A 25,353-nucleotide genomic window follows, 5' to 3' on the forward strand; every position below is an offset into this window, starting at 1 on the left:
CATTTCCGATCAAATGCTTTCTTAGCTCTTTCCTCCGCTAGGGTGAATTGTTTAAAATAGAGCTTCTCCCACTGAGCAAAAGTCAAATCATGTGTAATAATATTATCTAAATTCTCAACTTCTGTAATAAGTTTACAGAGTTTCATATCATTATGCTTGATTAGAAGCTTCATAAATTCAACCCCGAAAGAATCAAACAGCGTATTAAATTCTGTTTCGACGTCAACATTAATCTCCATACCCAAGGGGAATTTAAAAAATCTTAATCCCATTGGGACAACGTTAATAGCCATACAATGATTTAAATACGCGTTATCAAGCTTAATAGCGTTAATATTGTTCAATTTTTTACCCAAAAGGTAAATGTGGTCTCTCAAAGTTCCTTTAACAGCTTGGCTGTAATTAAGTGTCTTGCCAGCTGTCATATTATCAAACTTACAATCAATTCTTATAAAGTCTTGTAAAGTTTTTTGTTTAACAGTATTTCCTTGATCAATATTACCAAAAAATTGGTGGTTGCGAGAAAAAGAATTGTTAACCACATTCGAAACAGTACCTTTGAGTTTGTTCTTCTCATTAGAGACATGTGCATAAGTGCGTATAGGCTGAAATGTTTTAGGTCGTGTTCCGGTACGAATGGCTTCTTCAGCAAAATTACCAAAGGAGAAGTCAAATGTAAAATCAGGACCGTCAGTTCTGATGTTGTCAGAAGGGTCAATTGTTCCAGGTAAATCAATAACACAACTGGCAGCGGGCAAGCAGTCTTGTCCATTCGGAATATCCAAAGACAATGAAGAAAATAACTCACCCGTTGCTGCTCCACTTAAACAGTTAAAACGTGACTCACTTCGTAATGCTCTGCATTCCTTGGGTGAAACAGTTGTCTCACACCCCAATTGTTTCATGCCAGAAGAATTGAACACAGAGCTGTTTTCAAAGACCTGTTTGTTTAGCAGTTCAAAAATCTTTGCAACCTCCCTGCGTAAGGACGATACCTCAGAACAGAGGCTGGAAATCTCCTTACCATCGTCAGGTGGGGTGCTGCTGAGAGGACTGTGAGACGCTGACATGACAACACCTGAAAACGCATAGAGGATTCACAAGTATGTAAAATAATGAGCAGCAATACCCAAAACGCTAGTTGCTAAGTCTCACAGAACAATTCAGCAAATGACCAACGAACTGTAATTTATAAAACCAGGTAGATTTAATAGTTAAGCTTTCACTTTCATGAATCAGCTTCATCAGAACCACAAACAATAAAATAAAACTTCTTTAAATATCCAAATTGGCCAAAAGGGGCGTTACACAGGAAGTATTTGATTTAAAACATATGCACATATATCTATTAAAACTGTTCATGACAGAGTATTTCCTTAAATACATATAAATCGTGTAATGTTAACACTTCAAATCAGATGATCAAACAACATTTAATTGTCTAATAATAGTGCAGACCTTATCGAAATACTTTCGTTTATTCCTGGTGGGGTTGTGGCATCCAAAAAAAGTTGCCACCAAAGCTCTCTATAAGCCAGATAGTTTTTTACATCACCTCCTCTAGGATTCCTTCTTACTATCTCCAAAACAGCAAATTTGAAGGTATGTTGTGCACCTAATTCTTGAATGTGCCTACTAAGGGCATTCTTAGTATCCAGTTTCCGGATACAATATAAATGTGAATAAATCCTCTGTTGCAATTGCCGTTCTGTCTTACCTACATAGTAGGAATTACACCTTTGGCATATTGCGATGTAAACAAGCATAGTCGACCTGCAATTACCCTTTCTAAAATATATCTTAGTTCGACCTACATTGTCTAGAACAGTACTACTTTGGTCATAAATGTATCCACATTGATTACAAGTGCCACATTTAGAAGAATGTGTATCTATGTTCTGACTAGGTAGTTTCGTCCTTTCCAATATGGATTTTAGATTTCTCCCCATTTTGTAAACAAACCTGGGTTCGGGACCAACAATATCCACAATATGCTGATTGGTAGTCAAAATATGCCAATTTTTGTGTAAGATATTTTTAACAACATGACTAGATGGACCAAATTCTATTACACACGCTCTATGTAATCTATCCTGTCCTACAATAGACTTGTGATTAACCCCTGTAGATGTAGAAACGGTGTCTGAAATAGTAGGATGTGTGATATTGGCCCCTAGTAATGGGGTATATTTCTTACCCCATTCATTTATAACGTACTCAGCAGTATCTTCCAAAAGTTTAATATTGTAACCTCTATCCATAAATAGAGCCTTAATGTAATCAATTTCTTTTACCATATCAGAGTATTCGGAAGTCATCCTAATGGCTCTGATACATTGCCCTTTGAAAATGTTTTTCTTCATATTAATAGGATGACAGCTGTTATAATCTAAATATGAATTGGTAAATGTAGATTTTCTATAAACAGTAGATTTAAAACTACTATTTTCAAGGGTAATGTAGGTGTCAAGGTAAGCCACTCCAGTATTACTGTATATGGAAGTAAATTTCAAAAAACTACTACTATTATTCAAGAATTTCATAAATGATTCAAACATTTCAATATTTCCTTTCCATAGGATGTAAATATCATCCAGATAGCGAGAATAATAGGCAATATATTTATAATATGCACTATTGAATACACAATTCTCCTCCCAATCAAGCATAACCAGATTAGCAAACATTAGCAAAAAATAGTAGTTTTAAATCTACTGTTTATAGAAAATCTACATTTACCAATTCATATTTAGATTATAACAGCTGTCATCCTATTAATATGAAGAAAAACATTTTCAAAGGGCAATGTATCAGAGCCATTAGGATGACTTCCGAATACTCTGATATGGTAAAAGAAATTGATTACATTAAGGCTCTATTTATGGATAGAGGTTACAATATTAAACTTTTGGAAGATACTGCTGAGTACGTTATAAATGAATGGGGTAAGAAATATACCCCATTACTAGGGGCCAATATCACACATCCTACTATTTCAGACACCGTTTCTACATCTACAGGGGTTAATCACAAGTCTACTGTAGGACAGGATAGATTACATAGAGCGTGTGTAATAGAATTTGGTCCATCTAGTCATGTTGTTAAAAATATCTTACACAAAAATTGGCATATTTTGACTACCAATCAGCATATTGTGGATATTGTCGGTCCCGAACCCAGGTTTGTTTACAAAATGGGGAGAAATCTAAAATCCATATTGGAAAGGACGAAACTACCTAGTCAGAACATAGATACACATTCTTCTAAATGTGGCACTTGTAATCAATGTGGATACATTTATGACCAAAGTAGTACTGTTCTAGACAATGTAGGTCGAACTAAGATATATTTTAGAAAGGGTAATTGCAGGTCAACTATGCTTGTTTACATCGCAATATGCCAAAGGTGTAATTCCTACTATGTAGGTAAGACAGAACGGCAATTGCGACAGAGGATTTATTCACATTTATATTGTATCCGGAAACTGGATACTAAGAAGGCCCTTAGTAGGCACATTCAAGAATTAGGTGCACAACATACCTTCAAATTTGCTGTTTTGGAGATAGTAAGAAGGAATCCTAGAGGAGGTGATGTAAAAAACTATCTGGCTTATAGAGAGCTTTGGTGGCAACTTTTTTTGGATGCCACAACCCCACCAGGAATAAACGAAAGTATTTCGATAAGGTCTGCACTATTATTAGACAATTAAATGTTGTTTGATCATCTGATTCGAAGTGTTAACATTACACGATTTATATGTATTTAAGGAAATTCTCTGTCATGAACAGTTTTTAATAGATATATGTGCATATGTTTTTAAATCAAATACTTCCTGTGTAACGGCCCCTTTTGGCGCCAATTTGGATATTTAAAGAAGTTTTATTTTATTGTTTGTGGTTCTGATGAAGCTTGCATTCGCGAGTGAAAGCGCTTAACTATTAAATCTACCTGGTTTTATAAATTACAGTTCGTTGGTCATTTGCTGAATTGTTCTGTGAGACTTAGCAGCTAGCGTTTTGGGTATTGCTGCTCATTATTTTACATACTTGTGAATCCTCTACGCGTTTACAGTATCAAATGAAGAGTCAACAAGTGACGATGGATGAGAGAAGAGAGATTCCTTGTCTTGCGTGAGTAGGTCCACATTGTGAGGTAGCTTGTGGTGATTGCTCTTTGCTAGATGCAGAAGAAGAGGGAACCAATGCTGTCTAGGCCAAAAGGGAGTCATTATCAGGATTTTGAGGGATTCCTGTTCTGTCTTGACAGGACACTTGGTATGAGAGGAAGGGGAGGAAAGGCATAGAGAAACACCCCCTTCAAAAGGGTGTCCACCTTCCATGCCAGAGGACTTGGGACTCTGGTGCAAAAGAGAGGAAGTTGTCTGTTCAGAGGAGAGGCAAAAAGATCTACCTGAAGAGTACCCCACCAGTGGACAATGTCCAGATACACATCTCTGTGAAGCACCTACTCATGAGTCTGTGTTATGGACATGCTCAGAGAGTCTGCCACAATGTTTTGTTCTGAAGGAATATAAACAGCCTGAAGAGACACCCAATACCAGACAGCCAAATGCCAAATCTGAAGAACTAGTCTGCGCAGGAGGTAAGACCATGCCCCCCTTTGCTCGTAGATGTAGCACATAAAGATTTTGAGAGGCCCTGGAAGAAACAAAGTGTGGAAGCCCTGAAGATCAAGAAAGAGAGCTCTCATCTCCTTGATTTTTATATAGTCTTCCCATCTGATGAATGGGCCAAAGCTCTGAACCTTTAGAGGGCTGAAAGAAGCCCACCACCCCATATCTGAGGTATCTGAAAAAAGTACCCGAGAGAGAGGAACAGGGGCTGAAAAGGAAGCCCTGGGTTGAGAGACAGCTGATGAACCCACCAGTGAAGCTGTAGTTTGAGGCATGGAAGAAGTGGAACTAGAAAGCCTAAAGCATGACCGTCCTGAAGCCATAATGACTTTAGGATCCAAAGAAATTTCCTCATATGGAGTCTGGCTATAGGAAGCATATGTATGGTGGAAGTCATGTACCCCAGAATCCTTAGAAACTGCCTGGCCATAACCAAGACCTGAGGAAGAAGGGACTGAAAAAACGCAATGTGAATCAAAACCTTGGGTGGTGGCAGGGAAGCCAGCATTGGAATGGTATGGAGCCTGCACCAGAGGAAAATGTGATCCTGAGAAGGTGTAAGGAAGGATTTCTGGAAATGTACCATAAACCATAGGCTTTGCAAGAGGCAAACAGCACAGTGGATGTGCGGAATCAAGGCCTCTGGGGGAGGAAGCCTGAATGAGCAGGTCATCCAGGTAAGGAACGATTTGCATCCCCCTCATCCTGCAAAAAGTAATTACAGGAGTGAAGCATTTGGTGAAGACCCTTAGGGCAGCAGAGAGGTCAAAGGCCAAAGCAGAGAACTGAAAATGCAAGGAAGAAACAGAGAAACTAAACTTAACTGAAAAGGGGATGAATATGGATGTAAAAATAGGCATCCTTGAAATACAGAGAGACTAGGAAAGCCTGTGGTAGAGGAACAGAAAAAGAGTCTAAAGAGACAGCATTCAAAAGGAAGGAACCTTCAAAAAAGTGCTGAGCTGAGAAAGATCGGAAACTGACTTCCAGATGCCTTCATTCCAAAAACATTCTGGAATAAAACCCCTTCCCCCTTTGAGAATCAGAAACTGCTTGTGTGGTGCCTTGAGACAAAAGGCCCTGAAGCACATCCAGAAAAAAAGGAAAGCTGTTCCTGATGAGGTTGAGAAATGCCCCAAAAAAGAAGGGATTTCCACACCATGAAGTATCCCTGATGAATGATGGACAGAACCCAAGAATCCTCAGCAATCCTTAACCAACTGGAATGAGGAGAAAGATGAAGAGATAAAGGAATGTGACTTAGGATGGAGGGAAGGAAATTCTCAGACAGAACCTGGTTTGTCTGGAAAAGGAGGTTTCTGAGGAGCAGTCTGAGTAGACTTAGCAGGAAGAGCCCTTACAGAACCGTTTTACCTTTGGGAGGAGTGTGAGACTATCTACATACAAAGGCAGGCTTAGAAGGGTAATTTCTCTTAAATTTAGGAAGAGGATAAACAAATATATATTTTTTAATAGTCCTGCAAAGCCTTGCCTTTCTCCTGCAAGGACTTAAAAAGGTCAGCAGCTGCAGAACCAAAGAGGTTCTTATTATCAAGAGAAGCATCCATTCAGTTTACTTATTTTATTTTATTTCCAGTTTGATGACCGGGGAAGTCCACTGGGCCCTAGGATCCCATTTTCAGTGGAGTCCCGGGGAGAAAAGCTCCGACAATACAAAATACAGTGGGAATACAGAATACAATACAAAATACAGTAGGATACATATTCAAGTAAATACATAGAATATAAGTACACAGCAAATGCAAAGTAGAAATACAAAAATATATGCTGTTTAAAGAAAACTAGTTACAATATTGGTCTAAAAACCGTTGTAGTTATCAAGTTGAGGATATTAGTAAGTTTGGAGTTATACTTATAATAGCATATTGGAACAAACAAGATTTTCTAGATATGGGAGGTGCAATGTAGAAAAAGATAGAATTTTGATGAGAGTTATTATTCCTTTTGTAAGAGAAGGTTAGTATAAAGCTTAGGTGTTGAACGGTTAGAAGGGGGGGGTGAGCTAGGTTGGGAGAATGCAGGTACATTTACAGATACAGGAGAGGTAGGAATGAAGCTGATTTTTAAAGTTTTCCACATTCTCCATTGTCCTTAAGGTAGGAGGAAGAGAATTCCATTTTTTGGCTACGGAAAAAGAGAGGAGAAGTTGCCCAGGTGGACGCTTAGGTTTGTGGACAGTAATTAAGTTTTGGTGAGCTGACCTAAGAGCTCTACTAGGAATGCAAGGGAGTAGGATGTTTGTAAGGGCAGGGCATTTGGTAGGGTTGAAGAGCAGTTTATGGGCTGTAATGAGTTGGAGGTAGTCCAGATAGTTTGGGAGTTCTAGTCAATTTAGAGATTGAAGGGCAATACAGTGATGGGAGGAGTTTTTGGAGTTAGTGGCAAATTCAGAAATTTTGTTATAGCAGTTTTCTAATTTAGAAGTGATGGATGCAGATAGGTTGGTTAATAGGGGTGCGCCATACATTAAGGAGGGAAGGAGGTTAATAGGGTTGGATCATACATTAGGGAGGGAAGGAGGTAAGTAGAGGCAAGAGTACTTCTGGTATGGTGTGAGAGGAAGCGATTGTTCCTGTATAGCATACCAAGTTTATGATGGGTTTTCTTTATGTTTTTAAGAATATGGTAGTCAAATTTTAGGTGCTCATCTATAGTTACACCTAGCAGTTTTGCATGGGGGATGATTTCAATAGGAAAATTGTGTTGGCTTAGAACTTGGAAAGTGGTTTTGTCAAAAGGGAAGGATTTTGATGGTGGGAAGATTAGTATCTTGGATTTGATTGCATTTAGGGAGAGGTGGTTTCAGAGCATCCAGGCCATAGTGGTTGAGAAGACGGACTGAGTCTTTGTTAGAAGTTCAAGGAGATTAGTGGCAGAAGAGACTAAGGTTGAATCAGTTGCATTTTGGATTACTTTGGCATTGGTATAGCAGAGTGAAATGTACTGATAAAGATACTGAACAGGATTGGACCAAGAATACATCCCTGAGGTACACCGGTGGGGATGTGGAGAAAAGGAGAGACTTTTTCTCCATTTTACAGCCTGAGATCTGTCAGACAAGCAGCATAAGAACCAGGAGATGGTACTTTGAGAGATATTTAGGTTTGAAAGGTAGTTCAGTAGATGAGTGTGGGAATAGTATCAAATGCCTTAGAGAGATCCAGCAGCACTGTGGAGACGATTTCCCCAGAATCCCAGGCATGGCTGACTGTATCTAGGAATGAGAGTAGAGCTGCTGTTGTGCTTCGTCCAGGTTGGAATCCATGTTGTGTTGGTGTAAGAAATTGGTTTTGGGCATAAGTTGGAGATGAACACATTTTTCTAGGTGTTTAGAGATAGGGTAGAGTATCGCTATGGGATGGAAATTGGAGATATTGGTGTTTTTACAATCTTTGTGAATAGGTAAAGTATATGCTGTACGGCAGAGTTGGGAACATAAGATTCCTGTAAGGATCTATTGATTAGGATGCTAATAGGAATTGCAATCCCATCAGCAGGAAGTTTCAGAAAAATCGAGGGCATATTGTCTGGGGCATTGGAGCAGGGTTTTAGTTTGGAGAGAAGTCTTTTTATGTAGTTGGTAGATATGGGTTTAAGGTTGAAAATGGGGAAGGGGGAGTGGGATCAGTGTGTAGGGTGGTAGAGTAGGCAGAGGTACCCATAGAGAAAGGACTGCTGTTAAGGAAGGTTTTGGTTAGTTCAGATATGGACTCAATAAAAAAAGAGTTGAATAATGAGGCTAATTCTTGATCAGATTTGCTGGGGTCTGGGCAGGGATTATTTTAGGAGCCTGGATTGAGAAGTGCATTTACAGAGTTCCAGAACTGTTTAGGGTTTTTTGCATGGGTGGACTGAATTTGATATAGTAAGATTTTTTGTTTCTCATGATTTGTTTTTTACGAGGTTACGGAGCTGAGTGTAATGAAGTAGGGTTTGGGGGAATTTATTTTTCTTGTATAGTTTCCAGGTTTTGTCCCTTTGGTACATTAGTTGTTTGGTGTCTTTGGTTAGCCATGGGGCAGTATTGTTTTTTACTCTTTTTATTCTTATTGGTGCTAGGTTGTTTAGAGTATTTAGAAAAGTAGAATTAAAGTAGTCAACGGCACTGTCTAGGTGACGTGTTTTTAGGATGTTCCAGTTCATTTGTTTGAGGGAGTTTGAGAATGTGTTGGGGTTGAAATTACTGTGGTTATGTGTGTGTATGTGTGTATCTGGTGTTGGTGCAGGAAGGAGGTGGTTGAGTGGACAGAAAAGGCACAGAGGTGGTCACAGATGGAGTCAGGAATGGTGCCATAGTTAGTAATTTTGTTAGGGTGGGAGACTAGGATCCAATCAAGGTTAGTGCCTATGGAATTGGACTTATTAGGTCTGGTCGTAGAATGAATTATTTAGGTGAATTTGAAGAGGTTGATGGATTGGGTAGGTGTAGAGTTATTGATGTTGTCCCAGTTTATATTTACATCACCTGGTATATATGTTTCATTATGCCCATAAGGGAATTTCTTCAAGGACTGGGATATTATTTTCTGGTGGGATGTATAAGGTGATGATACAGAAACTGTTATGATTGTTCATTTTTGGTAAGCAAGCTACCAGTTCAGTGTTAGCAAATTCTGCAATAGGGTGTGGGTAAGGGACAATGGAGAGTAAGTTAGAGTAGATTAAGGCGACTTTGTCACCTTTTTTGTTTGTCTGATCACACCTAAGGGCTTCAAAATGGAGGGGGGTAGTATTTCAGAGTCTGAGATATGGGGTTTGAGCCATGTCTCAGATATGCCTACAATGTCTGGTTGGTTATGGCTTAACCAGGCTTGAAATATGGATGCTTTGTTACAGAGACTTTGGGCACTGAAAGTATAGAATTAAATAGTTTTATGGGTGAGGGGTGGTTAGAGAGAAGGGGGGGTTATCTAGAGAAATGTTAGGTCCAGGATAGGGGTAGATGTCACCAGCGAAGTGGAGAATGTTGAGGAGAGGTGGTATGATAGGTTTAGGTTTCATTTTATGGTACAGGGGGAAGAGTGTTATGAGTTTAGTCATTTAAGTTTTATTATGGTTGGCATAATAAGTAGGTTATAGAGGTGAAAGAAGTTTGGTTGAATCAAAGAGGGGGAGATTGAGTAGAAGCATTTCACTGTGGTATGGTGATGTGCAATGTGTGGTGGGGTATAGGTGAAAGGAGAGAAGGAAGGGGGGAGATACACTGTGGAATTGGAGGTAGCATGGTATAGGGGTATTAAGACTATCAAAAAGGTTAAGGGGTACTGAGGGTGTGGAAGAGTAGGAAGGGCATAGAACTAAGCAGGAGATAAGGGTTCGTAGACTGAGGAGGTTTGGGTTTAGCGAAGGCAGGGTTAGGGGGGTGATTAGTAGGATTATGGGAGTGTGTGATGTGTAATTTGCATGAGGGTGTAATAAGGAGGGGTTAGGCAAGAACTTTTGATGGATAGAGGATGCTGAAGGGTGGGGAAATTGTTAAAATAAATGTAGGCATAGTGGGGAGTGGGAAATGGGGGTAGGGTAAGGGACCGGAGATAGCCCAAGCAAAGCGAAGGGCGAACGGAGCTGGTTGACTCAGGTCGCATAGGACGGACCTTTCAAAACCTATCTGTAGAAACAACAGAAATACAGGTAAGCAAGCATTGAACTGTTTTAGCTGCCTGGATAGTTGAGGACAGGATGAAGGAGATAACAGCTATTTAATGCTGTTGGGAGTAATTATTTCAGGCCAAAAACTGAGTGTGGGCTAGGGAAGCACTAATAAAAGGAATGAGGACTGTACAAGCCCTGGACACCTGTGCTTGCCACTATAGTGAGGGAGAGCAATGGCAGGGATATAAAGAATTATTTTACTACTTTTGACACATACAGGTACTAGTATAGAAGGACCACTGCAGAGAAGCAAGAGGAAGCCCGGCAGCTGAAGTTTAGCGTTTCCATGTTTCAGTGGGAGCTGAGCTGCAGGGAAAATCCTGTTTAGGTAGCCTTGCTGTGGGAAAAAAACATGGGAGAGAGAACAAATGTCAATTAGGAGAAATGAGAGGCAGGCAGTTGTAAAACTGTGAAAACAGAAATTGCAGGAAGTAGAAAGAGGCATAGGTAACTTGTATAAGCAACACCACAATACAGTTCAATTTCAGGTATAAGCTTTGCGGCAAATTTACACAGTAAGCCACCTTGAATGTCAGCAAATTTAAGCAAGTTTGGTATGATACAGAGCTGAACAGAACTTAGCCTTAATATCATCAGGTAAATGTTAGAGGTGAAGCCAAGAACAATGTCTCAACACAGAATGAAAGGAAACAATCCTAGAAGAAGCTTTGGCTGCACCATATTTAGCAGAATGATGGGCCACTTAAAAAGAGAAGCCCAACAAAGAGAGGGCTAAAACCTTTCCCTCAGAATCAGAAAGGTCAGAAATAACCTGAGAGGCCTGAGAAAGAAGAGCTAAGACATACCTGGTCATATGGGTCTGATGATTAATAGCCCAAAAGGCCAGGGTAGCAGCAGTGTACACCTCTTTCCCAGCCATTTTACAACCCTACTGCCCTTGTCAGAAGGAAGCAATTTAGTAGGAGGCAATAGTTTGGAAGGGTTGTCATAAGCGACAGATAAAACAGAGGGGTTCAGCAGAAGGACATTTGTAAAGAAACTTACATTCATCAGACACCTTATAAAACCTGTCAGTTTTTTAGGGGCTGGAGGTTGGGAATCAGGAGCCTGAGAATCTGCTGAAAAATTGTCTAACAGGGCAGCCAGGAGAGGAAGAACAGCAGAGGTCTTAGAAGACTCCATCTGGAGGAGCTCATAATACCTCTTCTGGATGTGTAAACTCACAACTAAAATGAAAAACAAGATAAGAAGACAACTCCAATGGGGTATTTATCTGAAAATCGCTTGGTAACCAACATAAATGAAGGAGCGTTCAGACTAATGACTAAAGATGGCATTTGGCCTAGTGGCAAAGACGTTCTGAGGTATGTACACCTATGAACAAGGAGTATTCATGTACTTCCCTGTAAAAAAAAAAAAAAACAAACTCTGGCTTAGGTATACTGGCCGGACATTGGGCTCCCCTTGGCAGGGGATCCCAATAGTAAAGAATACTGCAGCAGTGATACGGATGGACATACAATGATACTGTTATATAACTGTGGTTCCTCATGTTGTATCATACGGATGGACATACAATGATACTGTTATATAACTGTGGTTCCTCATGTTGCATCATACGGATGGACATACAATGATACTGTTATATAACTGTGGTTCCTCATGTTGTATCATACGGATGGACATACAATGATACTGTTATATAACTGTGGTTCCTCATGTTGTATCATACGGATGGACATGCAATGATACTGTTATATAACTGTGGTTCCTCATGTTGTATCATACGGATGGACATACAATGATACTGTTATATAACTGTGGTTCCTCATGTTGTATCATACGGATGGACATACAATGATGCTGTTATATAACTAGAATACTGCAACAGTGATACGGATGGACATACAACGATACTGTTATATAACTAGAATACTGCAGCAGTGATACAGATGGACATACAATGATACTGTTATATAACTAGAATACTGCAGCAGTGATGCAGATGGACATACAATGATACTGTTATATAACTGTGGTTCCTCATGTTGTATCATACGGATGGACATACAATGATACTGTTATATAACTGTGGTTCCTCATGTTGTATCATACGGATGGACATACAATGATACTGTTATATAACTGTGGTTCCTCATGTTGTATCATACGGATGGACATACAATGATACTGTTATATAACTGTGGTTCCTCATGTTGTATCATACGGATGGACATACAATGATACTGTTATATAACTGTGGTTCCTCATGTTGTATCATACGGATGGACATACAATGATACTGTTATATAACTATGGTTCCTCATGTTGTATCATACGGATGGACATACAATGATACTGTTATATAACTGTGGTTCCTCATGTTGCATCATACGGATGGACATACAATGATACTGTTATATAACTGTGGTTCCTCATGTTGTATCATACGGATGGACATACAATGATACTGTTATATAACTGTGGTTCCTCATGTTGTATCATACGGATGGATATACAATTATACTGTTATATAACTATGATTCCTCATGTTGTATCATAATAGTTAATTAAGTTTATTTTACTAACATTTTGCTGAATGAGTTAGTCACACTAGGCCAGCAGCCTCTTTCTGTGGGAGACCAGAGGTGGTAATCATACTAACTAGGGGAAATTTATCCAGGATATGAGGAAGCTTCCACTACTCTTTTTGATAAGTGCCATGGGATCTTTTACATCTATCTGAACAACTCAGGCAATTAATGCCTCAGCTTAAGGTCTGATCTGAAGAATGGCACATTCATGAGTGCATTCATATCTTAGAATTTTCATTATTGATATACTTAAGAAACGTTCACACTTACATTGGAGAAGTTCTGGCACTGGGTGTCTGTGGTCTGCTCTTTGGTACTGATATACTTAAGAAACATTCACACTTACATTAGAGAAGTTCTGGCACTGGGTGTCTGTGGTCTGCTCTTTGGTACTGATATACTTAAGAAACGTTAACACTTACATTGGAGAAGTTCTGGCACTGGGTGTCTGTGGTCTGCTCTTTGGTACTGATATACTTAAGAAACGTTAACACTTACATTGGAGAAGTTCTGGCACTGGGTGTCTGTGGTCTGCTCTTTAGTATTGATATACTTAAGAAACGTTCACACTTACATTGGAGAAGTTCTGGCACTGGGTGTCTGTGGTCTGCTCTTTGGTATTGATATACTTAAGAAACGTTCACACTTACATTGGAGAAGTTCTGGCACTGGGTGTCTGTGGTCTGCTCTTTAGTATTGATATACTTAAGAAACGTTCACACTTACATTGGAGAAGTTCTGGCACTGGGTGTCTGTGGTCTGCTCTTTGGTACTGATATACTTAAGAAACGATCACACTTACATTGGAGAAGTTCTGGCACTGGGTATCTGTGGTCTGCTCTTTGGTACTGATATACTTAAGAAACGTTCACACTTACATTGGAGAAGTTCTGGCACTGGGTGTCTGTGGTCTGTTCTTTGGTACTGATATACTTAAGAAACATTCACACTTACATTGGAGAAGTTCTGGCACTGGGTGTCTGTGGTCTGCTCTTTGGTACTGGTATAGTTAAGAAACGTTCACACTTACATTGGAGAAGTTCTGGCACTGGGTGTCTGTGGTCTGCTCTTTAGTATTGATATACTTAAGAAACGTTAACACTTACATTGGAGAAGTTCTGGCACTGGGTGTCTGTGGTCTGCTCTTTAGTACTGATATACTTAAGAAACAATCACACTTACATTGGAGAAGTTCTGGCACTGGGTATCTGTGGTCTGCTCTTTAGTATTGATATACTTAAGAAACGTTCACACTTACATTGGAGAAGTTCTGGCACTGGGTGTCTGTGGTCTGCTCTTTGGTACTGATATAGTTAAGAAACGTTCACACTTACACTGGAAAAGTTCTGGCACTGGGTGTCTGTGGTCTGCTCTTTGGTACTGATATACTTAAGAAACATTCACACTTACATTGGAGAAGTTCTGGCACTGGGTGTCTGTGGTCTGCTCTTTGGTACTGATATAGTTAAGAAACGTTAACACTTACATTGGAGAAGTTCTGGCACTGGGTGTCTGTGGTCTGCTCTTTGGTACTGATATACTTAAGAAACGTTCACACTTACATTGGAGAAGTTCTGGCACTGGGTGTCTGTGGTCTGCTCTTTAGTATTGATATACTTAAGAAACGTTCACACTTACATTGAAGAAGTTCTGGCACTGGGTGTCTGTGGTCTGCTCTTTGGTACTGATATACTTAAGAAACGTTCACACTTACATTGGAGAAGTTCTGGCACTGGGTGTCTGTGGTCTGCTCTTTGGTACTGATATAGTTAAGAAACGTTCACACTTACATTGGAGAAGTTCTGGCACTGGGTGTCTGTGGTCTGCTCTTTGGTACTGATATACTTAAGAAACGTTCACACTTACATTGGAAAAGTTCTGACACTGGGTGTCTGTGGTCTGCTCTTTGGTATTGATATACTTAAGAAACGTTCACACTTACACTGGAGAAGTTCTGGCACTGGGTGTCTGTGGTCTGCTCTTTGGTACTGATATACTTAAGAAACGTTCACACTTACATTGGAGAAGTTCTGGCACTGGGTGTCTGTGGTCTGCTCTTTGGTATTGATATACTTAAGAAACGTTCACACTTACATTGGAGAAGCTCTGGCACTGGGTGTCTGTGGTCTGCTCTTTGGTACTGATATACTTAAGAAACATTCACACTTACATTGGAGAAGTTCTGGCACTGGGTGTCTGTGGTCTGCTCTTTAGTATTGATATACTTAAGAAACGTTCACACTTACATTGGAGAAGTTCTGGCACTGGGTGTCTGTGGTCTGCTCTTTAGTATTGATATACTTAAGAAACGTTCACACTTACATTGGAGAAGTTCTGGCACTGGGTGTCTGTGGTCTGCTCTTTGGTATTGATATATTTAAGAAACGTTCACACTTACATTGGAGAAGTTCTGGCACTGGGTGTCTGTGGTCTGCTCTTTAGTATTGATATACTTAAGAAACGTTCACACTTACATTGGAGAAGTTCTGGCACTGGGTGTCTGTGGTCTGCTCTTTAGTATTGATATACTTAAGAAACGTTAACACTTACATTGGAAACGTTCTGGCACTGGGTGTCTGTGGTCTGCTCTTTGGTATTGATATACTTAAGAAACGTTCACACTTACACTGGAGAAGTTCTGGCACTGGGTGTCTGTGGCCTGCTCTTTGGTACTGATATAGTTAAGAAACGTTCACACTTACACTGGAGAAGTTCTGGCACTGGGTGTCTGTGGTCTGCTCTTTAGTATTGATATACTTAAGAAACGTTCACACTTACATTGGAGAAGTTCTGGCACTGGGTGTCTGTGGTCTGCTCTTTAGTACAGATATACTTAAGAAACGTTCACACTTACACTGGAGAAGTTCTGGCACTGGGTGTCTGTGGTCTGCTCTTTGGTACTGATATACTTAAGAAACGTTCACACTTACATTGGAGAAGTTCTGGCACTGGGTGTCTGTGGTCTGCTCTTTGGTTTCTCCATAGGTGGATACCGGATATTGGAATATTCCCTCTCTTTTGTTTTGTTTCTCTGTAAACATGAATAAAAACACTTTAATTTTAAATAACAGCATCTGCAGATTTAATGAATGAAAACTTTTGAAAATTCTGAGAATGCATTTTATGTTAACTACATATGCAAATATGGTAACCTTTGAAACTCCTGAAAATGCATTTTATGTGAACTAAATATGCAAATATGGTGTCTACCTACTGTAATAATTATTTAAGCAAAGAAAAGTCACAACACAAAATAGTTTGTTGAAAAGACATACCAGAAGTCTGTGTTAATATATGAGTGTCATTCCAGTAGGCTAAAAAATGTACAAAATAATGGATTCCATGCTCCGGTGAGAAATTCATAATCCCGAAGCATTTCTGTGCTACAAGCTCGTTTCTTACATTTCTACTTAGCCTGTAACAGATGCAGTCCAAAAACCTGTTAATATTACATAGCCTTAGTCCCTTGTATTATAGTGAAGAATGCACCCACAAAAGCTGCACCTGCACCTCAAGAAATCATATACCTAACAAAATTAGAACTTTGTACATGTAATACATTGTACAAATCTTCCAATTATGGTACTGAATTACACAAATACAGTCACAAAAACATGGTATTGAGCAGAGCTGTAGTAAAGGAGTTTGGTAGCTTTGATCAATATACCCAGTTAGTAACCTTTAGTGCTAGCTGTAAGATGACAGCTTGCAAGCTGCCACCCTATTTTTTTAAGATGGCAACATGTTATCTGGTTTCTACAGTAGCAACATTTTTTATAAACTCTCATTAAGTATGAACAGCACAGAAGGTGAATAAAAACATATTTATTATCTAGAAACATCTGATTGTGCTAAAACAGCACATTGTATGCACTATGTTCCCTACACATCATTCCTGAAAAAAACAGCACACTGTGATAGTGCTAATATAGCACCTGCCATACACTATGTTCCCTATGGATCATTCTGTAATTAAACACAACAATGTGATAGTACTAATACAGCAGCTGCCATACACTATGTCCCTACAGATCATTCCCTAACTATGCAGTACAATGTGATAGTGCTAATATAGCACATAGCATACACTGTGTTCTCTACAGATCATTCCCTAAAAAAGCAACACAATGTGATAGTGCTAATACAGCACCTGGCATACCCTGTGCTCCCAACAGATCATTCCATAACTAAGAAGCACAATGCGATAGTGCTAATACAGCACCTGGCATACACTATGTTCCCTATAGATCATTCTGTAACTAAGCAGCACAATGGGATAGTGCTAATACAGCACCTGGCATACACTATGTTCCCTATAGATCATTCCCAAACAATGCAGCACAATGTGATAGTTCTAATACAGCAGCTGCCATACACTATGTTCCCTACAGATCATTCCCTAACTATGCAGTACAATGTGATAGTGCTAATATAGCACCTGGCATACCCTGTGCTCCCAACAGATCATTCCGCAACTAAGCAGCCCAATGTGATAGTGTTAATACAGCACCTGGTATACACTATGTTCCCTACAGATCACTCTCTAACCAAGCACACAATGTGATAGTGCTAATACAGCACCTGGTATACACTATGTTCCCTATGGATCATTCTGTAATTAAACACAACAATGTGATAGTACTAATATAGCTGCTGCCATACACTATGTCCCTACAGATCATTCCCTAACTATGCAGTACAATGTGATAGTGCTAATACAGCACCTGGCATACACTATGTTCCCTATAGAACATTCCCTAACTAAGCAGTACAATGTGATAGTGCCAATACAGCACCTGGCATACACTATGTTCCCTACAGATCATTCCCTAACTAAGCAGCACATTGTGATAGTGCTAATACAGCACCTGGCATACACTATGTTCCCTACAGATCATTCCCCAAGTAAGCAGTACAATGTGATAGCGCTAATACAGCACTTGGCATACTCTATGTTCCCTACAGATCATTCCATAACTAAGCACCACATTGTGATAGTGCAAATACAGCAGCTGGCATACACTATGTTCCCTACAGATTACTCCCTAATCACACAATGTGATAGTGCTAATACAGCACCTGGTATACACTATGTTCCCTACAGATCACTCTCTAACTAAGCACACACTGTGATAGTGTTAATACAGCACCTGGCATACACTATGTTCCCTACAGATCATTCCCTAACTATGCAGCACAATGCACCTGGTATACACTATGTTCCCTACAGATCATTCCGTAAATAAATACCAAAATGTGATAGTGCTAATACAGCACCTGGCATACACTATGTTCCCTACAGATCATTCCCTAACTAAGCAGCACATTGTGATAGTGCTAATACAGCACCTGGCATACACTATGTTCCCTACAGATCATTGCATAACTAAACAGCACAATGTGATTTTGCAAAGCCACATTACATGATTACATGTAGCCATATTTTAGATATTCGGCTGACAAAACTATGCATTTTTTCCTCATTGACACGATTATATGGCCTGTGTGGTAATTATAAACACAGCCCTCAAAATAAATGGCTCATACACAGAACAGTTTAAATATCAAACATGCATGCAGGTGATTTACCAAGACACCAAGAGCATGCCAGGTATCGAGTGCAAGGCAAGTTAAGTGTACGATAGACTAACTCTGCTGAATGCAACTGACAAAACCACAAACAGTGCACCAAACGGCTAACCTCAGCAAAAGAGCAGCATGGCTTAAGGCACATACAAAGCACCCCTTAAAAAATAAACTATAACATGAAAAATGATATGCTGCTCAGTATAATGGAGCCAAGCAACACCACCATCCTAGTAAATGCTGCAGCAGTCACAACCTGTTATGCTGCAATGCTACACCTTCACCATGCATGGAAACACTGTTACATGCCCTGCTCTCGAAATCTTCCGAGACTGAGCACCCATAAGTCAAATAACCATAATTAGACCCTTCCTTTCTGTAATCAGATACTAATACAAACTTTTGTACATTCATGAACAATAAGACTTACTCTTTGTATGAATGAGGTTGCTCTTGCATGTTTACCAGCAAATCAAGGCATGTGATCCTGCACTATTACTCTCTACAAGCATTAGGCTGATATAAAATTATTTGGACATACAGGGACATAGTTTTACTCTTGTATTCGGAATTAAAGTTAGACGTGTCTAATATATACCATAAGGTTTCAGTGCAGTGCAGATACACAGCTCAGATGCTCAAGGGCTCAGTGCTGAGTCCTCTCCTACTCATCAATTTTTCAGACCTTCAAGCCAACATTGCTCACTCAGTTATCTATTTTTGCAGATGAACGGAAATTGTATGTTCTTTACTGACTTACACAGGACACTAGTCTGAAATGAAATGTGAAAAAAATGAGTAATATTCATTTTGATGAGCAAAACATTTCTCCTTCACATAATAAAGGTGACACTCCCATGCAGTAAGACACTATTGCAAGGAATACAGGTACTCTTGTTGATAATTCATCATCTTTTGACCATCATCTTTCTTTAGTTTGTAAAGCCATCCATCTAGCTCATCTAATTTCCAAAGTTGTCTCAAAGACTCAACTGCCCTTTACTTATCTTTCATTAGACACATTATTAAATATAATTCCCCCTTTTGGCATGTACATGTCTTTATCCTCAACGTGCTCGGTTATCAGGGCAGACTGTCAGCCCTCTCTCTCTGTACTCAGACCACTGGAGGCTCCTCTATGAGGATTGGTGAGTATTTTTTTGAGCCATGAAAGATGGAAACTTCCTTGACCTCCATTTCCTTCACAGGCCTAATGGCTTCTCAGATACATGGTTAGAGGACGCTAGTCTTCATCACCAAATACATGTGACATGTTAAATACATATTCCACCATATCCCCCACTTAAGGAGCAAACTTCTGCAACATGATAAGCAGAGGAGCACCCTTACCACCTTCAAGTAAACCTAGCTATCTGCATGGGCAGCATTGAAATATCCAAAGATAACATTTTACCACAGGGAATAATTTGTCCACTATACTTACTTGTTGTGATCCTCCCTGATGTTAACTAATGACCTAGCAGGTAACATATGGGTTGATGTTGTGCAGCAAAAGACTGTTTAATATGCAAATGAGTTAAAATTCTTTAAGAGATCAAAGTAATCACCAAGTTAATTAGACAAACATCATGAGCCTTTACAACTATTTCATAAAAATCTATCACATAGGTTAATGTAGCACATCCTACAACAAATCCATGCTAGATGGTGACTATTAATAATGTATATGGTGGCTCAATCCCAGACTGGATATTAGTCTCTGACAAAATCTGAGAAACAGGCACACTGTCTTACCCAGCCTATATTCTATGTAAAAGCACTCCATAACCATGTCGGTATTAATATAAATACACAGAAAACTTGGTTAATTGCAATGCTACAACCCTAAGTGAAACCTTGTCAAAAATAAATTGGAACATACTAAAGGTCCTACCCCTTGATGAGGCTGTAAAGTTCTTCAACTCTACTTTTCTGGATATCCTAAATAACCTTGCCTCAATAAGATACAAAAGAGTAAAAACTAATCATGCCACATGGTCTCTAGATCTTGCTGCTGAGCCATTGTTGTATAATTTAATAGTTTGTCTTTTCTTTTTGTGGCTCTCTAGATCTACCAAACAAATCATGACCAATAGTGACAAAGCTTTGAAAAATGGCAAAGAACCAAAAATCACTCTGATCGTTTACAAATTTAGACAGCTTTGCAATCAAGCTAATTGGCTAGTCAACCATGACAGAAAATTGCAGTCTATTGTCATTCAAAAAAATTATAAGCAAAACCCTAAAACATTTTGGAATGCTATTTCATCTCTGCTAAACCCCAGCACCAAAAACAACCCCTGCCCATAGTCAGACAAGACACCTAGTGATATAGCTCCCTCTTCAACATTTATTTCATCAATACTGGAATCAATGCTGGAAACACTGGGAAACATAAAGGTCCTACCAAACACCATAATATTGGGTGATTTCAATTACCCAAACCTTAACTGGGAGAACTACTCAAGTATTAACTCCCTTGCTCAACTTTTCCTAGAATTTATAAACTCAAATGCCCTGGTTCAACTGGTCAACACTCCCACCAGTAGTGACAACATATTGGACCTGGTCATCACCAACATGGGTAACCGGTGTTCCACACCAGAGGTCAACCCCTCACTGGTTAGATCTGACCATAAACGAATCACTTTGGATGTCCATATTCCACCCCCACCCCCGGACAAGAAAGCCACCATGAAAAACTTTTCAAAAGCAAACTTCACGTTACTTAAGACCGAGGTGGAAAGTTTCAAAGCCCCCATGCTGAAGGATAACACTGTCCAAGCTGCAAAATCATTTACTAATGCATTTTACGGCCAGCTACAAGAATGCATGGTTCGTGCCATCCCAAGCAAAACCAAGACTCACTCCTCCAAGAAAAGGAAACCAGACTGGTGGACTCCTGCCATAAACAAGCTATACAATAGGAGGAGGAAACTAGTACAGAAAAGAGTAAAATCCCAAGAAGTTTAGGCATCCCTGATCAGTATCAGCAAGAAACCACGATCATAAAATCATCTAAGGCGAGCTTTGAAAGAAAAATTGCCAAGGACTCGAAAGATAATCACAAGGCATTCTTTAGCTAAGTCAAGAATCTAAGTGGAAATGCTCAGATCTGTTTGGAGTTAGTGCAGAATGGCACAAAATACACTGAACCGACCGATATCGCCAATATCCTGGCAGACAGGTTCAGTGCAAACTTCACCCCCCCTCTCACCCATAAAAGGGCCCATAATCATACCAGAAGAATGTAGAGTCCCTGAAATCACAGACACTCAGGTTAAAACAGCTCTCTCCAACGCCAAAAACTCAGCATCAATGGGACTGGACGGTGTCCCAGGCTGAGTCCTACATGAGCTCAAAGACAAACTAACCCCTCAGCTAAACACACTGTTCAAATTCAGCCTCTCCACAGGCTACATACCCATAGAGTGGCGCACAACAATGGTTATTCTGCTCCACAAAGGTAAAGCCACAACAGACCCCGGGAACTATCGCCCTATAAGCCTGACTAGCTTGGTCTGCAAGGCTATGGAGCGCAAATTCATGGAACTCATTAACAGAGACATTGGGAACCTCCAAACACTGGACCCTACCAATTTTTTCTTTAAGGACAGATCATGCCTCCTAAACCTGGTGGATTTCTTTGAGACAGTTACCAAGGCTATAGACGAGGGACAGGTGGTATACACAGCCTACCTAGACCTCACTAAGGCCTTCAACACCTTTCCCCATTCCGGTATTATAGACAAGCTCACCAGCCTGAACATAAACCCCTATGTCACAAGATGGGTTGCCAACTGGCTCTCGGACAGAACCCACATGGTGACAGTTGTGGGAGTTAGGTCCGTCTGTAAACCAGTTACAAGTGGTGTTCCCCAGGGTTCAGTCCTAGGACCCCTCCTGTTCGGCATATACTTCTCAGAGGTACAGGCAAGCACAGGAGGACTATGGCTGACCAAGTTCGTAGACGACTGCAAACTAGGGGCTATAATTGACTATCCGGCTGACACAGACATCCTCCAAAAGGGTCTCACTGAGATGGTTTCTTGGTGTCAAAATCATGGCCTCAAGCTAAATGCCAAAAAGTGCACAGTCATCCCCTTTGGAAAAACAAACTACCCACAAACAACCACATAGATGGCAGTCCCCTAAATATGGAAGATGTAATAAGGGATCTGGGGACCCAAGTAATCTCACCTTTGATAATCACATTGCCAAAGTGGTTAGAAAATCCTTCTATGTGGCCCACCTAATCAAAAAAGGGTTTGCATCCAGATCAAAAGAGGTCATTGTGCCCCTCTACTCATCACTCATCAGACCCATCTTAGAGTACAATGCCCCATTTGGGATGTACCTTACAAGACTCCTGCAACAGCTGGAAAGACCACAGAAGTACCTCACCAAGAGGAACAATGGCCTCAAACAGATGCCCTATGCAGCTCGACTGAAGAAACTCCAGTTGTACTCGGTTGCACATCGCCTACTCAGAGGTGATCTCTGCCTGACATACAAGGTCATGTCCAACCCCGAATTGATGGACATGCTCCACCTAAAGAAAACCTTATCCCTCCGAGCCACATGCTCTAGGGATCTAAACCTCACCACAACAATAAATAGGACGTGCTGGAGGGATAGATTCCTGCCCCAGAGACTTCCCATGCTTTGGAACAAGATCCCAATTTACATTAGGCAGAGCTCCTTGCTAACACTCTTCAAAAGAAACCTTGACGAGTGGATGGGAAACAAAGTTTACCTCAGGGATCACTTCAATGGCTCTGCTGGACAGAGGCACAGGGAACTAATCTAAGGGGGTGGCGAAAGCCAACACATTCTGGCTAGGCTTATAAATGCCTTCGGACAGATAGCCTAGTGCCCACCTATGAAGCTATAATACAATATCAAGTCTTGAAGCAACATTTCCTCAAATCAACAGCTGTACTAACCCTCATCCACCACATCATACTCCAAAAAATACTACTATCTCTCTCCTATTCCCACTGTTACCATCAAAAAACTTCTTCTCAAATTCAAACCAGGCTCTAATGCCCCTGACAACCTACCTCCTGAATACCTTCAAATGTCTGGAGAAGCCATTGCCTATCCTGTCAGCATACTCATCAAAAGATCCCTCCAGGAAGTCTATGTACCTGCTATCTGGGGAAAAGCTCACATTCTACCCCTCCACAACAAAAGCGGCAACATCGATATCTCAATTATATCTTTCATTGATACAGTCAATTGAGCTTGAAATGCTGGCAAAATTGTATCTTCACTCTTTCGTGACCTCTCTAAAGCATTCGATACTATCTCCCACACCCTACTAATTACCAAAGTCTCTAACCTACGTATCTACTCCCCAGCCCTAGATTGGTTTACCAACTACCTAAACAATATGCAACAATCTACTAAATGGCCCAACTCTTTCTCTCCTTTCCTTGAAACTTCCACAGGTGTCCCCTAAGGCTCCATCTTAGGTCCTCTTCTCTTTAGTATTTTCATCAATGACTTTTACTCCAGTCTTACTAACAGTACACTAGTTCAACATGCAGATGATTCTACCATTATCTGCACTGCTAACTCTTTGAAAGAACTTCTACCTACCACCCAAAATGCTTTTACTTCAACTGAAACCTGGATGACATACAACCACCTTTCTCTGAACCCCCCAAAAAACAAACTGCTGTTATTTATCCCCAAGAAAAATATGGTTATAAATAAAATGGATTTTATCATATACTCTCAAAACAGAACTCCCATAGAGGTAGTTCATGACACAAAATTACTGGGAGCCATCCTAGACAAAAAACTTACTTTTGACCTCCATCAAAATATATCTATCAGAAAGACACTACACAAATTAGGCTCCCTCTACAGACAAACATTTTCTTAACTGCTCTACGAAAGAAACCCTTGCCCTAACCTTTCTCCTACCTTCACTTCTGTATGGTGCACCACTCCTTACTAATATCCAGTCATCCCTAAAAAATAAGCTTGAGTCCTGTTACAGTAAAGTTGGCAAATATGCAACCAATGCCAGATATTCATCCCATCACTACACTTCCTTACAATCACTGAACTGGCTTGAACTTCCCCATTACCTAACAAACCTACAATTAACCATTGCACACAAAATTATTTATAACCCATTAGACTGCCCAGCCTGTCTTCCATCCTAACTCACTACAACCCAAATGGATCACTCAGATCAGAAAACCAACTCCTCCTTCAAGTCGACAAATCAAAACTCTCAGCGAGTCATCTGCTCTACTCCTTCTCCATTGCCAAACTATAGAATGTACTCCCATAAGCTATTAGGAGTATCAGTAAGACCTTCTCCTTCAAAACATCCTTGAAGCAGCACCTCTCCACTCTTTGGCACTGCAGATGTACTAACTTCCATCTTCCTAAACTTGATTCCTCTAACTTAAATCTTATCACCCATTTATTCTCCAGTTTCAACTTACTCTAACTTATTCCTCCTACTTAAATCATATCCCCTTCTATTACCTCCCACTCATTTCACTACTCTCTCCCTACTACTAATATATATATATATATATATATATATATATATATATATATATATATATCAGAGATTTATTCTAAATCTGCCTAATATTACTCAGTTTCTCCAACCAATGCATCTACTGCTGAAATTTCACTAACCTTCTGCTAAACAACCTGTAATTATACCTAATACTGGATACTCAGTATCATATGTACCTTGGATTAATCCTTCTTAATTACCTGTGTCTTATATTATTTCCCCTGCATCACCAACTTTTTACAATGCACTGTATTTGTGTTTATACTGCTTATTATAACTATGTCTTTTTGTTATGAACAATTGTTTCCAGATATCGGTATTTTACATCATTTTCCTGCATCAGCAATGTTTATTCA

At 39.9% G+C, this 25,353-nt stretch overlaps 1 protein-coding gene across 1 annotated transcript in view; it reads right to left on the reverse strand.

Annotated features, from left to right (window-relative positions):
* Positions 1-25,353, reverse strand: part of LOC122794574 (tyrosine-protein phosphatase non-receptor type 11-like) — a gene marked incomplete at its 5' end in the record, with an annotated part of 1,649,855 nt that overhangs the window by 65,822 nt on the left and 1,558,680 nt on the right. Inside the window, one exon of the mRNA XM_044063080.1 lies at positions 15,792-15,892. Coding sequence (XP_043919015.1) covers positions 15,792-15,892 — 101 coding nt within the window. The remainder of the gene's footprint in view (positions 1-15,791; positions 15,893-25,353) is intronic.

This window comes from Protopterus annectens, chromosome 2.part1 (assembly GCF_019279795.1).
Source record: "Protopterus annectens isolate FY-2018-M chromosome 2.part1, PAN1.0, whole genome shotgun sequence".
NCBI classification, from domain to species: domain Eukaryota; kingdom Metazoa; phylum Chordata; order Ceratodontiformes; family Protopteridae; genus Protopterus; species Protopterus annectens.